Below are 15,546 nucleotides of genomic sequence, written 5' to 3'. Positions count from 1 at the left end.
GTGACGCCCGTCCGCGGCCTCAGCGGCCCTCTCCGCTGCGGGCGCCCCCTTCCGCCTGACGCGCCCCCGGCGGCGGCCGCGCAGCCCTGGCTCCTCGCGGGCTCGGGCGGCGGCGGCGGCGGGGCTATGGCGAGTGGCGGTGGCGGTGGCGCTGGTAACACCGGCGCAGGTGGGGGCTCGGGGCTGGGCCTCGGCCTGGGCCTGAGCCTAGGCATGGGTGAGGCCACCGGCGAGGCGGAGGAGGAGGCTGCCACGGCCGAGGCGGTGGGACGCCTGGCCACGGCTCTGTGGCTGCGGCTCCGCGGCTGGGAGGCGGTGCTGGCGGCAGCGCAGCGGCTGCTGGTGTGGGAGAAGCCGCTGCACAGCCTGGTCACGGCGGCCGCGCTCAACGGCCTCTTCTGGTGAGGGCCGCGGAGGAGGGGGGCGGGGCCGGGCTGCGCGGGAGAGCGGGGGCGGGAGAGCCCGGAGTACCATTCCTCTTTATGGGGAAGATGCTTGTCCTGGGGGACTGACCCATCAGCTGGGTTTTAAAGGTCGTCATCCGCCTGGGTTGCCCCATTCCTCTGTCTTCTGGTGTCGAGTTAGGCCTGGAGGTACCCATTCCCCCATCAGTGGGCGCTTTTCCGCCTTTGCGATGGATGTGGGAGCCTCTCTCACCCACTCACCGCTGAGGTGCCTGTCTCTCCCTAAGGTTGCTGTCTTCCTCCTCCCTACGGCCCTTCTTCCTACTCAGCATCTCACTTTTGGCCTATTTTCTGTTGGATCTCTGGCAGCCTCGCTTCCTCCCTGACATTCCAGGTGAGTGTTACTTAATTCGTTCAGCAAGCCCCGTTGAGCACTTGTTTTGTGCCTGACTCACCTGGCTGGGTTGAATGGTGAGGGGAGCGTACAGCAGGCCACCTGCCTCCCAAAGCACGACTACTTCCCCAGATGGGAAATATAATTTCCCCTTTCTCAAAATTAATGTTATTGTGTGTGTAGTAGTTAAGACTGCGGACTCTGCAGCCAGATGGCCTGGGTTCCATTGCCTGCTCTCCCATTTACCCTGTATGTGACCTTGGAAAAGTCACTCGATCTCCGATTTGCGTTTGCCTGTTTCCTCAACTATAAAACAGGAACTGTAAAACTTATTTCATAAGGAGGTGGAGAATAAAGGAGTGAATACACTTTATGTGCCTGTGGTAGGGCTTCATATATGGTAGGAACTATAGGAACATTAGCTCTTCCTGTGTTTTTTGTTGTCCGCATATTCACTTAATTGACATGTTGGAGTAACTAGGTGTCAGGCTGTGTGTGAGTTGTTTGGGGTGTAAACGTGAATAAGATGTCGTTCCCATTGTGGAAAAGGGTAAAGTCTAAAGAAGGAGACAGACATACAAACGACAATAACAATGTAATACTTCCTGCAAATGGCATTTCAAAAAAGCACTCTGGGACTGCAGAGGAAGGGCAGCTGTTTCTGGCTTGGGGAGTGTTTCCCAGAGCTCTACACCTCAATAACTTGTTTCCCTTTTCTCTCTAAAGCATCATCCCCAGAGGAGCCACACTCTGACAGGTGAGTGCAGGCCACCCCTTGAAGACAAATGCCCAATCCCTGTCTTGCTTTGGTGCCAGTGTCTCACCGCCACAGTGCATAGCAGTACTGCAGCTTCTGCAGGCACAGACCCCAGCATAGTGAATGCACTGGTAACAAGCTTGGTCCCAGGTTCTTGCATAGGTGTTTGTGTGCTTGCTCCTTTCAGGCAAAGGGTTGGGAGCTCTGGGCTTTGTTCCCCAGGACCCGGACGTCCTCCCTCTGGGAGGTGGGGTTGTCCACTTCCTTAGACTAAAGAGCTCATTGGCATTCTCAGAGGGATTTGAGTGCCTATTTGGAAGCTGGTGTCTGAGGCCTCCAGGGGTCGTGTCATGTCTCCCCAGTGAGGGTGCGGGGTCAGGCGCCCGGCCGCACCTGCTGAGTGTGCCCGAGTTGTGCAGATACCTGGCTGAGAGCTGGCTCACCTTCCAGATTCACCTGCAGGAGCTGCTGCAGTACAAGAGGCAGAATCCAGCTCAGGTAACCTCCCCCACATCACACAACAGTTCTCTAAGCTGTGGAGAAATAGAGGCGGGGGATGGGGAGGAGTGACTCGAACTCCCCAGCTGGAGACTGAAGGATAAGGCCTGGTGCCTTCTTGAGGCAAGATTTACAGCTAGGAGTCTGGTACAGGAGGCAGAATAAGCTTCTGCCGTTCTGACACTTTCTTGCCGAGAGAGACCAGTTTGAATTATAGGTGTTTGGCAGTGTTTATTGCAAACTTCCTAGTTGGTGGTCCTGGGCATCCTCTTGACTAAACTGGATCACCGCATTCCTAGAGGGCATATGCCTCCTTCCACCAGCTGAGCAGTAATATTTCTTACCCAGATAAGTGGAGCGCATACCTCAGCCTACAGTTCTTAGATCTTGTGTTCTCCTCTGCAGTTCTGTGCTCGCGTCTGCTCTGGCTGTGCTGTGCTGGCTGTGCTGGGACACTATGTTCCGGGGATTATGATTTCCTACATTGTTTGTGAGTAGGGTCTGACCTCTCCCCTTTCCAAAGCCCTGTCTTTGTTTTCTTTCCATGGACTGACCCAGGGGTGGATGGTACACTGTCTGCCCAGTTACCCATTTACAGAGACCTCCAGGGGATGCTGTAGTATTAGTAACAGTGGAATAGTCATCTGGGGAGGGCAGTGGATGTGGGAAGAAGTTGGAACAGCCTCAGGAAGGGACTTTGTCTTCCTTCAGCCTTTTCTGTTTAAGCATCAGTTGAATGAGGGCCCTTGGGAAATAGGCTTAGGGATCTCTGAGTGGACACTCTAACCCCCAGTGCTGAGTATCCTGCTGTGGCCCCTGGTGGTTTATCATGAACTGATCCAGAGGATGTACACTCGTCTGGAGCCCCTGCTCATGCAGCTGGACTACAGCATGAAGGCGGAAGCTGATGCCCTGCATCACAAACACGACAAGAGGAGTAAGGGGATCCCATGACCCAGAAAGGGGGGAATTGGGGAGGACCTTGGCTTGTAGCTTGTGAAATGCCCTGGGATTTAGATACTTTCCATACCTTTGGCAGTGTTTGTCCCCCACCACTGTTCCTGCTTGGTCACTGCCCAGCTGTTCTTGGTTCTCTAGAGCGGCAGGGGAAGAATGCACCCCCCGGAGGTGATGAGCCACTGGCAGAGACAGAGAGTGAGAGCGAGGCAGAACTGGCTGGCTTCTCCCCAGTGGTGAGGTCCAGGGGAGGTGGGCTGGGGGAGAACTGCTCTGCTTTAGAGCAGCCACCTCTCCAGGGGGTGGGGGTTGGTGGTGGGGCAGGGATGCTCCCGGAAAGTGGGCTCTCTTACCCCCTTGCCTGTGGCGTTCATCCTGGTTCTCCTGCAGGTGGATGTGAAGAAAACAGCACTGGCTTTGGCCATTACAGACTCAGAGCTGTCAGATGAGGAGGCTTCTATTTTGGAAAGCGGTGGCTTCTCTGTATCCCGGGCGACGACTCCACAACTAACTGACGTGTCGGAGGGTATGGGAAGTCCTTTGTCCCCTCCAAGCTTCCTGTTCCCTGTTGTGGGATGCTGGCTGTGCTCTCTGGCAGTTGCCCCCATAAGTGTTTTCTGTGGGGAGCTGATCCTCTAGTTCTACTCCAGACTCCTGAAAGACCTTAATGCCTAAGGCCTGGCCCAGCATTCCATGTCTTGAGTTCTCAACCTCGAACTGATCGGCCTGTTGCAGCTACTCAGCACAGCAGGCCCATTCCTGGCCCTTTGTTTTCTGCCCAGATTTGGACCAGCAGAGCCTGCCAAGTGAGCCAGAGGAGGCCCTGACTCGGGAGCTGGGGGAGGGAGAGGAGACAGACCTGGCCCCTCCCGAAGACCTGCTGGGCTCCCCTCAGGCCCTCTCAAGGCAAGACTTGGACTTGGAGGAGGAAGAAGATGTGGCATCCAAGGAAACCTTGCTTCGGCTCTCATCCCCCCTTCACTTTGTGAACACGCACTTCAATGGGGCAGGGTCTCCCACAGATGGAGTGATGCTCTCCCCTGGAGGACCAGTGGAGACACTGAGCCCAGAGGCAGTGAGTGGTGATCTCATCACTCCACCTAGCGCCCTGTCACCCCTACTTTGCCTTGCTGAAAATGACCCGGCCCCTTCCCCCTCAGTACTCCCGCCTCTTCCCCAGGACTCACCCCAGCCCCTGCCTGCCCCCGAGGAAGAAGAGGCACTCACCACTGAGGACTTCGAATTGCTGGATCAGGGGGAGCTGGAGCAGCTGAATGCAGAGCTGGGGTTGGGGCCAGAGACATTCCCAGAGCCCGCTGATGCTCCACCCCTAGGGCCCAATACCCCATCTCTGGTACAGTCAGCCCAAGAGGCTCAGGCCACGGCAGAGCCATGAACCCCAGGGGAAGGAGTTGCAGGCACAGTAGGGCTTCTTGGCTAGGGATGTCACTGTTTCCTCCTTTCCCTACTGCCCTGGGGAGGAGCAATATGTGGGGAAGCTGGCTATCAGACGGAGCCAGTCTGCCCTCCACCTGCCTGCCTGCCTGCCTGCCTGCCTGCCTGCTGTCTTGGGCCTGGTACAGTACCTGGGATTGGTTTTAAGCTTGTAAATAATTTTACATTTGGGTTAGTGGATGTGAACAGGGCTAGGAGAGTCCTTCCCACTTGCTTCCCTGCCTCAACTCTAGTCTCATTCCACGATGCCCCAAGCCCTGGTGGTCTGTCCCTTTCTTTTTCCTCCTATCCTCAGGGACCTGTGCTGCTCTGTCCTCGTGTCCCACTCGGTTGTTTAGTTCAGGCACTTTATCATTTTTCTCTCCTGTCCCACGCTCCTCTCTGCTTTATTTCCCTGCTGTGTCCTGTCCTTAGCAGCTCAATCCCCACTCTTTGCCGGCTCCTCCTTCCCAGCAGGCCCCAGCTAAGCTTTAGGGAGGCTCCTGTCTGGGAGGTGCAGACGAAGCCCGGGGTGGTGGGTCAGGTCAGTAGTTATGCACTTAGTCGCTGTAACCCGTGTAACCTCCACTGCACCCTTGCCCTGGTTCATCCCAGCCTTTCCCAATGCAGGATGGGAGCAGGGATCCCACAGCACATGCGCCAGCACGACGTTAGCGAGCAGGAGCTCTGTCTTGTGGGGCGAGGGGCTTTCTTAACTACCTTAGGGAGGAATAAGGAGACCTGCTTCTCTGGGCCATGGTCCAAGTGTGGTGGGACCCCCTACTAGGGTCAGGAAGTGGACAGTAACATCTGTGCAGGTGTGGACTGGAACAATAAAGTATTGATGGCTACAACTGCTGCTGCCTGCCTGCCTCACTGTGAGCTATCTGCCTCACTCTGTGCTCTGCCCTTATTTCGTTGTCCCCCATCTTGCTCCTGGCTGTTTATTTACCTTCGTGCAAAACAAGGCAAGAAGCAAGGATCACCCTGACATAACCTGCCCTTAGCCATGTTCTCTGATGGTGTGATATGCTTGGTGAGATTGAGCACGTACAAATAAATTGTATGCAGGAGGAAATTGCTTTGGCTTCCCAGTCAGTAGAAATTTGGCATCATAACAATTGTTTTCTACAGTGTTGCCCACAACCTTAACACTGTCTGCTTAAGAAGTCCTTACCCATCTACATGCTGACAATTAACTCCTTTGGTCCTCATTTATCTATCCTGGGAGAACCAAACAAGCAGGACCTATACCTGTATTAAAACTGATTCCAGGCCCAGGAACATTAAAGAGATGGTGTCCAGTGCTAATTGAATGCAGGATATGTGCTTGGCACTCCTCTAGGTGATTTATATTAACTCATGTTTTTCTCTCATGACCCTGAGATAATAAATACTGTTATTTCATTTTACAGATGTTGACTTTCACAAGGCCACGGCCTTAGTACATGGTGGAGCCAGAATCCAAACCCAAGCAGTTTGGCTCCAGCAATCACCCTGGAACAGGAAGCCCCTGTCCATTAATAGGGGGTGAATGGGAAGATGCTCAGGGCGTGGGAATGATAGAGAACCAATCTGCATACTATCTCAGCTTCACAAAGAGTGGTCTCTTAACAATCCTTGCTCTTTGGGGGAGAACAACGTTAAAGGAAAGCCCAGAACTGGGCAGATGGCCTTTTTTATGAGTTCACATCCTCGGCCTTCAGCTGGAGACACCATATGGCAATGCTGTCTGGCTTTTTGAGGTTGACTTCTATGCTGCATCTCTCTTAAGCGTGTGAGAAATTTTTCTTTTCCATTTGTTTTACATTTGCCTGAAAGACTCAGGGTTTCAGTGGCCCTCCCTGTCTTTTGTCACTGAAGGAATAAGAACTTGTAATCATCTAGAAATTTCTGAAGAGAATGAGGAAACAGTTATAATCATCAAACAGGCAATTCAGGAAAAGTAGAATTAATCAGAAAAACAATGGCTGCCGTCTGCCCCACCCATAAACTATTTCCTTGTTAAACTTGCAGCTTGAAGATAGAGCCAGAAGCCTGTAGTTGGGTCAAAACATTAACCATATGTTTGGAGTTCCAGGAGAGTCCATTCTTGACACTTGCCTTGGTCTGATGGTTGCTATATGTTTGTCTACAGCTTTTTATTATCAGGTATCCTGGCCATTTCCTGCCCCAGGATGAAAGAGACAAGAAGAAAGTTTTTCATATGAGTGAAAGAAAAATGAGCAGAAATGTGAAACCTACAGTTAGGCTAAAGAAAAAAACGAAGTACAGGCTGGGGGAAAAAGGGTTGGTTACATGTTTATGTTTGCAGGGGGATGGCAGTGCACTTTAGTTAACTACACATTCAAACAGCTAATAGTGTAATGTTGCTGCTCCTAAACTTAATTTTAGGCTGCATTACTGGAAAGAATATAATACCTAGAGTGTACTGTGCACAAGTTAGACTACCTCCGGAGGATGGCTTGCTATGCTTGTGGAGAAGTTGGCAAATAGCAGAGTGCCCAGAAGAGGATCACCAGAGATGAAGGCTGAAAATGTCATCACATGGAGCGTATGGGGAACTGTGAAGTAACAATGTTCAAGCCAAGAAGGGAATGCTGAAGTAAGTCACATTAGCTGCCGTCAAACTTTGCAGCGTTATTTGTAGCACTGCAGAGGGCAGAAATTAAATCTTTGAGAAGAGTTTGATTAATAATAATGTAGGCAGAATTTGTTTTTCTGGTCAGGGATATTGCAAAACAGATTTAAATGATCTTTAAAAGTACAAAGATCAAGGACAGAGAGTATAAGAATTTTCCATCATGCAAGGACAATATATCACCATGTTGTTTTGCTTTTCGTGTCCAACTAAAGTCTCTTGGACTTCCTCCTCCTCCCTTAAATGTTGGTTTTTCACTGGGTCTATTACTGGCTCACTTTTTCTTTGCAGCCTGCCTGGGCAATTTCACTTGTTCACCCATTTAGTTTCCACTCATATGCTGATGACTTCTAAGTCTTAGCTCTTTTCCCAGAACTTCCGACTAAGCATCTCCACTTGAATGTCCCACGAGCACCTTCTGCTCAACATAACAAAAACTGAGCCCATGCTCTTTCCACTCTGCATTCCACCCCACTACTCCCCTACACAGATAGGCTTTTTCTGTATTTACTATCATGCTTGTCGTCACCACCAACTCTGAAGGCCTGCTTTTCTCTCATCCCACACCCAGTCAATCCCGAGTTGCTGCTAATTTGATGTCCTAATTATTTCTTCATTCACCCCCCTCACAGCCCTGATTCACAGCCTCCTCATCTCTCACCTGGCCCAATGCAACAGTTGCCCTGCCCACACTCTTGTCCCCCACCGAAATTTATGCCCAAAAAAGTAGCTAAATAAGTTAAAAATACAAATTGGATGAGCTTTCTGCTATTTAATAGTAATCAAGGCTCTCCTCCTACAAGGTATCATTCAAGCTTCCTGATATGGTTAACAAGCCTTCTGAGGGACTTCCCTGGTGGCTCAGTGGGTAAGACTGCGCTCCCAATGCAGGAGGCCCAGTTTTGATCCCTGGTCTGGGAACTAGATCCCACGTGCATGCCGCAACTAAGAGTTCGCATGCCACAACTAATACCCAACACAACCAAATAAATAAATATTTTAAAAAATAATTTCAATTAATTTATGAAAAAAAAAAGAAGCCTTCTGAGATCTGCCCTTGCCCTGTCTTGCTTTTTACACTACAGCATCAAACCCCAGACAGATTCTTTCCTTGGCTCAGCTGCACTGCCCTCCTCCACCCCTGCTCTACACCCACACCCCTCATCCCTCCAGTTGCTAAACATTTCACTTGTCTTTTAAGATGTACTTCAGACCACGTTCCATTTTCAAAGCCTTCCCTGATGTTCCACATCACCCACCCCACCCCACCCCCATAGCAGACCTGCTCTCCTAGTGCTCCCTCAGTATACTGCTGTTTTTCCACATATCACGGAGAATCTTCATATGAGTACGGTGTATGGAGTACAGAGGTGTATGTGTATATGGATAGATAGCTGTTGACAAGAGGCCTCAGTTCCTCATCACACTGACCTCTTCCTATGGCTGCTTGAGTGTCATCACGACATGACAGCTCCTTCCCTAGAGCAAGTGGTCCAAGAGAGAGCAAGAAGAAAGCCATAGTGCTTTTTATGACCTAGTGTCAAAAGTCACACTCTATCACTTCCACCGTATTCTATACATTAGAAGCAAGTCACTGAGTCCAGCCCAAGCTCTTTAAGGGAAAAGTAGAAAAAAATTTGTGGACTTTTTTTTTTGGCTGCACCGCTTGTGGATCTTACTTCCCTGACTAGGAATTGAACCCGGGTCACGGCAGTGAAACCACTAGTTCTAACCACTAGACCACCAGGGAATTCCCTTGTGGACATATTTTAAAACCACGACACCAAGCTTATCTGGAAATTATATTCAAGAATTTGGACTGGCAATCTACCCATTATAAAAAATAAAGACAATGTATCAACACATGGAAAATGAACAAATTTAGTAATAATGAATAATATACACAGTTAAACAACTAACAATACACATATGTTAGATTATTTAGTATATGTTAGTCGTAGATCTAAGTGCTTTACATGTATCATTTTTGTAATCTTCACCATCATGTTTGGATGTAAGACCCCTTCCCCATTTTACAGATGAGGAAATTGAGGCTTAGTGAGGTAAAATGGCTTGCCCAAAGTGTGAGGGCTTCTCATTGCAATGGCTTCTCTTGTTGAGGAGCACGGGCTCTAGGTGTGCAGGCTTCAGTAGTTGTGGCATGTGGGCTTCAGTAGTTGTGGCTCGCGGGCTCTAGAGCACAGGCTCAGTAGTTTTGGCCCACAGGCTTAGTTGCTCCGCGGCATGTAGGATCTTCCCGGACCAGGGCTCGAACCCATCCGTGTCCGTGTTGGCAGGTGGATTCTTAGCCACTGCGCCACCAGGGAAGCCCCTTGAGCCAGATAATTATTTGTTGGTGGTGATAGGGGCTGTCCTGTTCATTGTTGAATGTTTAGCTGCATCTTCCTTGGCCTCCACCCATTAGATGCCAGTAGCACCCTCTCCCCCACTATCCCCTTCCCCTTCTGGACATTGAACAACTACAGGGTAGAGGCCATAAGTTATTCACCTCTATGCCCAGGGCCTAGTATAACATCTGATAAGACTTGGTCAATATTTAGTGGGTTGAATCAGATACATGTGAAATCACTGTGTAACCTATAAAATCATATGAATTTGAACTATGCGCCTAAACTAGGTCTATAATTAATCCACAGGAGAGCTAGGGCACTTCAGGACAAGTGACTGAATATTGTCACAAAGATTGTATATCACGTACCTGAGAAAGCAAGGCAGACCTCAATGAAGGCAGAGCCATGCTGGTCTTCTGATCTCCTGGGGTCTGAAGTCAGTTCCAATCAAAGAGCTTCCACACCTGGTTATTTAAATAGTAATATTTAGATATTTAAATAGTACCTTGCTCTGAAAGGGTGTTTGATTATTGATAACCCATGGAGAGATTTGGGATTTTCCACACTCTGAGAAAACCACCACTTAAGATTCTTCTTTTCAGTTGCTGAGGAGGTTATTGAGTCGATTTGGGGGAGGCAATGTTGTATAATGAAAGAACATGGCACTTAAGGCAATGCACAAACCTGGGTCCAGATCCCATCTCCAAAAGCAAGTAACTTCATCTCTCTCAATCTCAGTTTTCTTATCTTCAAAAGGGGAATACATAATATCCACTTCAAAAGGTTTTCATGGGGGATTAAATAAACTAAGAGATGAGTAATAGTAGGACAGGACAGTTAGCAAAACGGTTTTTCTTTCCCTTTCAGTATGCACTGTTTCTCTGTCATTTGAGGAGGAGGAAAACCACTAAACTAAACAGATATCATTAAACTAATATTTGAGTAGAATTGGGCCCGAGACATCCTTGCTGGCATCCTCACGTTGACCTTGTCTGCTTTAAACCTGCTGAAGCTGAGATAAGAGGTGTCTGGCCGTGACTGCACCTGCTGATTTGTAGAGGAGCCCATTTCTCCTTTTCCTGTGGGAGGCTGCAGCTCAGCTTCCCACAGCTGAAGCACAAAGCTGCTTAGCAGGTCTGCGTGTGCTTTGTTGGTCTACAATAAAAGAGACTTAAGCAATGCTCAATTGCTAGTTGATATCTTCTGACACAGCTTGTTCAATGTGGAAAGTGTTACTGGATTTCTCTCAATGTTCTTTATTCCCTTGTTCGGAAGCAAGGAACCTACATCCACACTATGTAGCAGGAGGTAGTGGCTTTGGTCTGTTCATCATCCTTTTGCATCGTGGGACGCTCCTAGGCTGCTGATCAGCATGCATAGCTTAATCTGGACTATTACCCATCAGTCAGGAAAAGTTTTGCCTGAGACAAGGGAGACTGTGAGGGCTTCGTTCTCTCTTGTGGTCTTTGGGGTGTCTGACAGTTAAAACATTCTGGCTCATGCTCAAGAGAGAACTTCCAAGATTTTATTTTTAGGGTTCTCTAAGCTTTTGGTTATCTGAGCATTTGTGGAGTGGGAGCGGGGAAAGAGGCAGTGTTTCTCTTTGTTTAGTCTGTTCCACACAAGGTTCCAAAAAACTGGAAGCCTACCACTCTAAAGCCATGAATGTAGAGAGGAAAAAAATGAATAAATAAAATTCTTAAAATGAAATGATTATAGTTTAACATGAAAAAATATTTAAAATCAGACAGCTATATATTAAAACAAAATAAAAGGATTTATAAAGCCCTGGAAGTAATTTAAAATTAAAAGCAAGTAAACAAAAATAAATAAATAAAGATAAAAACAAGTAAACAGAATATTAATGTGCAGAATATAATATCACTGTATCAGGAGTCTTTCCAGAGCTGTGAGGGGAGGATCTCTAAAGTTGATTGGGAAACTCAGTGATCATTCCACTGCTACCACCAGAGCCACCATCATATGTTGACGATACACCAGCAAAAAGTTCCATCTGGGTGAATCAAATGTTCACTTTTATTTAGATGAGCTGCCACAACAGGTGTATCACAAAGGAAGCTTTGGGTTGCAAAATGTAGAAAACATTGCTAACAAGGACATTTATTCTCTTACATAACAAGAAGCCAGATGTGGTATCCCCGGGTTGGTTAATTTATCAGTGACCCTGGATCTTTTCCATCTTTCTTCTCTGCCATCTTCAGCATGTTGGCTCTGCTTGGCTCCACTCATGGTTACAAAATAGCTGCCTGAGTGCTAGATGTCACAGGTAATGTCCAGAGCAGAAATATTATAAATTCTCATTCAAATAGGCTATATGCACATATAAATCATTCATGAGGGAACTGATAATACAAAAAATTGGTTCTCTGAGTGTTTTCAGGAAAAAAATGTATACATATCAGAATGAAAAAAATTACTAGGTTAGATACTAAACTGATTAACATTCCACAGGGCTAAAAAATAACAATTTTTAGGTTAATGTTTCCTCAAGGCTATACAAGAACAACACCTTATCAATTTCTACAGGTTAATGTTACAGAACTGTAACCTCTGTGCTTTTATCAGTAGTGGATTGTTAATCAAATATACTGTGACAACAGTTATATTCCCAGGAGTATCAGGTGAAGGTCAAGTTGGATTATTAGGAAAACTCTAGCATTATATTAAAAAAAGAATGATCATCATTTTTTGTCTTCTTTATTTATTTTTTAAAAGTCTTTATCTTTTTAATTCTAATTTATTATTATTTTTTTGGCCACGTGGCTTGTGGGATCTTAATTTGGGCCCTCGACAGTGAAAGCCCAGAGTCCTGACTACTGGACCACCAGAGAATTCCCCATTTTTGTCTTCTTTAAACTTTGGGATAAATTTTTCTTTCAGATACAAATTGTTTTACATGCCTTAACAAAAGGGAAGTTTTGATGGCTTAGAGAATTTGGGTTTTTTCCCAAACTGAAGGTTGTAGCCCCTTAATGGGATGGTGGATGGAAATCAATGTAGTGTATGGCAACCAGCATTTTTAAAAAATGAAATATAATAGAATATCAAAGTGTATCAAAAATAATAAGGTCAATTCCCTGGTGGCGCAGAGTTAAGAATCCACCTGGCAATGCAGGGTACACAGGTTCGAGCCCTGGTCCATGAAGATCCCACATGCCGCGGAGCAACTAAGCCAGTGCGCCACAACTACTGAGCCTGTGCTCTAGAGCCCGCGAGCCACAACTACTGAAGCCCTTGCGCCTAGAGCCCGTGCTCCGCAACAAGAGAAGCCACCGCAATGAGAAGCCCGCGCACTGCAAGGAAGGGTAGCCCCCACTTGCCACAACTAAAGAAAGCCTGAGCCCAGCAACAAAGACCCAACACAGCCAAAGATAAATTAATTAAAAAAAAAATAAGGTCAAGTATCAGGCATGTATGTGTGTGTTTGCGTGTGTGTGTGTTGGGTTATGAAATGTATTTCCTATTGTGAGTAATGGTTAAAAAGTTTGAAAAACATTGACTTAGACCATTTAAGACTCATCCTAGGAGCTGCAAAGGGACCTATGCAAAAAAAACTACTTGGAAAAAGATGATTAAAATCAGAGTTTTGTCCTCAAGGAGGGAGCTGGGGAATGGCTATTGGGTAGAGTGGGCTACAATCGAAGACTGACCAGGTGGTGCTTGGTCCTGTTGTTCTCATCCTCCAACCCCCTGAGCTAAGAGACATGCCTTATACCATTCTGGCTGCTGTGTGCCTTTAAGTGACCCACCACCTGCTTCATTACTTCAAGCTCAGGACAGCCCAAATACCATAAAAGTCATCCTTTATTTCCTTTTGTGACACTAGTTGTCCCCCAAATATCTGTTCTCCTTCACTGACATAATAATTGAAATTTTATCTGGACACATAGCCACCCAGCTAAAGACTACATTTCCCAGCTTCCCTGGAGTTGGGTATGATCATGTGACTAAGTTAATGATTTATACAATTATAGCTGGTCTATACAATGTTCACAGAAGTGATGTATGCAAATTCAAGGTCACTGAATGGCGGGGGTGGGGCGGGTGGAGGGGATGCCTTCTTTTTCTTCTCCCTCATTCTGCTGCCTAGAACAAGGACTCATTTGGTACCACGTAGACAAAGGCAACACCTTAATGATGGTGAAGCAACAAAATAGGAGGTGTCCAAGTCCCCGACAGTTGCTATCATACCAGCCAGCCCTGGATAATTACATAAGCAAGAAATTAAACTTCTTTCTTGTTTATGCCACTGTTTCTGAGTCACTGTTATGGCAGCTTAACCTATATCCTACCCAATACCCTCTCCTTATACATTGTTAGTAGAAAATGGTGCAAGTTTGAAGTGCTAAGGTACATAGACATTTGACACATCTGATTTTAAGGTGTGTGGACTTTAAACCATACTCCCAGACAGTGCCTCTTTGTCTTCATATCTGGGCTCCAAAACCCAGCAGGGTGAGGATTAGATTGAAGGTCAGAGGAAAAACAGTTCTTGCCTGTGACCTGTGCTGCTTAGATTAAGCCATATGAAATTGCTGTTTTTGTAAATTAAAAAAAAAAGTCAACTATTAGCAATTTCATATGTTTAAATCTGACAGAACTGATGCTGGATTCCACAGATATGGAGTCTTGGAACTCACAAATAGCAAGCTCTTCAACAACTGTCCTTTCTGAAGGGCCTAGGCCAAAAGCTGAATCCCTATGGCAGAGGACGCTTAGGTGCATACCTGGATCAAGAGTCTCCTGCATGTCAATAGCCTGACTTCTGGGTGTGATAAGAGAGTCTGACAAAGCCTTGGGAGATATCTTGAATCTAATGGGATAACTTATAACTATCTTAAAAGGGACAAAGTGAAACTAATGAAATAAAGGCAGTAAGCCACAGTTTTGTTGGGGGGTGTAGACTTTGGGAAGAGGCAAAAGAGGTAATGATATGATTTAAACCCATGTGTGTAAGCTACAAAATCAACCTCTTTTTATGGGGCTGTGTCCCATCAGTCATAGTATTGCAGATAACAATCTCTTCCTGTCCCTCAGTCAGTATGACAGTATGGTAGTATGGCAGATGGCAAGCCAATAGCTTGTATGTTACAGATCCAATGGTCTTATGAACACTGATTTTTTTGGCCTCGATTCCAAATTCCCAGGAAAGAATCTGATTGGCCAAATATAGCAGATGCTCTTGGTGCCCTGTGCCTCGTCTGCTTGGCACATCTTGGACTTCAGCTGTCGCTGTGGACAGCTCCTATGAGCCCAGATGCCTTCCCATCTCCAAGCTGAGCCAGCTTCAGTATTTCTGCCTCAGGGCTTTTCCCAAAGCCCCTCGTAGCTCAGTCAGCTTGCACACAGCTTGTACGGGTTGGCTGTGCAAGGTGGACATGGGGGACTTATCACTCCCAGGAGAAACCCCCAACTTACAGAAGACAGGAGTCAGCCCAGCCTCCTGTCCCTTAGAAGGACGATTCTGAGGTGTATTTTACATGCTTCCTCCTAGGGCTCCCAGTGGAATTGGGAACCACAGTAGTAACCAGTTCAATAACACACTTTATTAGTTTTCCTTCCTTCCCTGTCTCCCTCCTTCCTGCTCTCTTACTCTGGCTAGGATTACCTCCTACATGAATTATCTGCACCCAAATCCTTGTCTCAGGTTATGCTTTTGGGAAACACAAACTTAGATACCCAGTGTGGGTCAGATGACCACTCCCAGACCAACCATCTTTTGCAGAAACATGGCTGCCCAAGGCCTACCCCAGGGTGTGAGGATGGGTTGAGGGAAGGAGCTGACAAAATTTCCCTGCAAGATTGGCCAAAGGTGTCCCATACACTCACTGAATGTTGGGCTGAACTTTTGCATAGAGGTAGGTCGAGGTGTTTCCCACAGATAAAGTCACAATTTTTTCTCTGAGGAAATTTCCTGGCGGTCCAGTGGTTAGGACTCAGTGCTCTCACTGCTGAGGGCCCGGGTTCAATCCCTGGTTGGGGAACTAAGATCCCACAAGCCGCATGGCATGTGCAAAAAAAAAAAACATTTGTTCTGTGTACTTTATGGTTGCTCTGGGAACAGAATTTCTTTCCTTTTTTTTTTTTTA

General features: G+C 47.1%; 1 protein-coding gene across 1 annotated transcript; it reads left to right on the top strand.

Annotated features, from left to right (window-relative positions):
• Positions 1 to 43: 43 nt before the first annotated feature.
• RETREG2 (reticulophagy regulator family member 2) lies at positions 44 to 5,522 on the top strand. The gene is made up of 9 exons (XM_068544421.1): positions 44 to 401; positions 692 to 798; positions 1,525 to 1,555; positions 1,918 to 2,053; positions 2,459 to 2,543; positions 2,847 to 2,990; positions 3,152 to 3,246; positions 3,401 to 3,536; positions 3,793 to 5,522. Exons 1-9 carry the CDS (start codon positions 127 to 129, stop codon positions 4,404 to 4,406), a joined length of 1,623 nt encoding a protein of 540 aa, XP_068400522.1. The 5' UTR covers positions 44 to 126; the 3' UTR covers positions 4,407 to 5,522.
• Positions 5,523 to 15,546: the final 10,024 nt, after the last annotated feature.

The sequence above is a fragment of the Eschrichtius robustus genome, chromosome 5 (genome assembly GCF_028021215.1).
Source record: "Eschrichtius robustus isolate mEscRob2 chromosome 5, mEscRob2.pri, whole genome shotgun sequence".
Classification (NCBI taxonomy): domain Eukaryota; kingdom Metazoa; phylum Chordata; class Mammalia; order Artiodactyla; family Eschrichtiidae; genus Eschrichtius; species Eschrichtius robustus.
The sequence above is the reverse complement of the archived record's forward strand: the minus strand, read 5'-3'. Positions and strand labels throughout refer to the sequence as shown.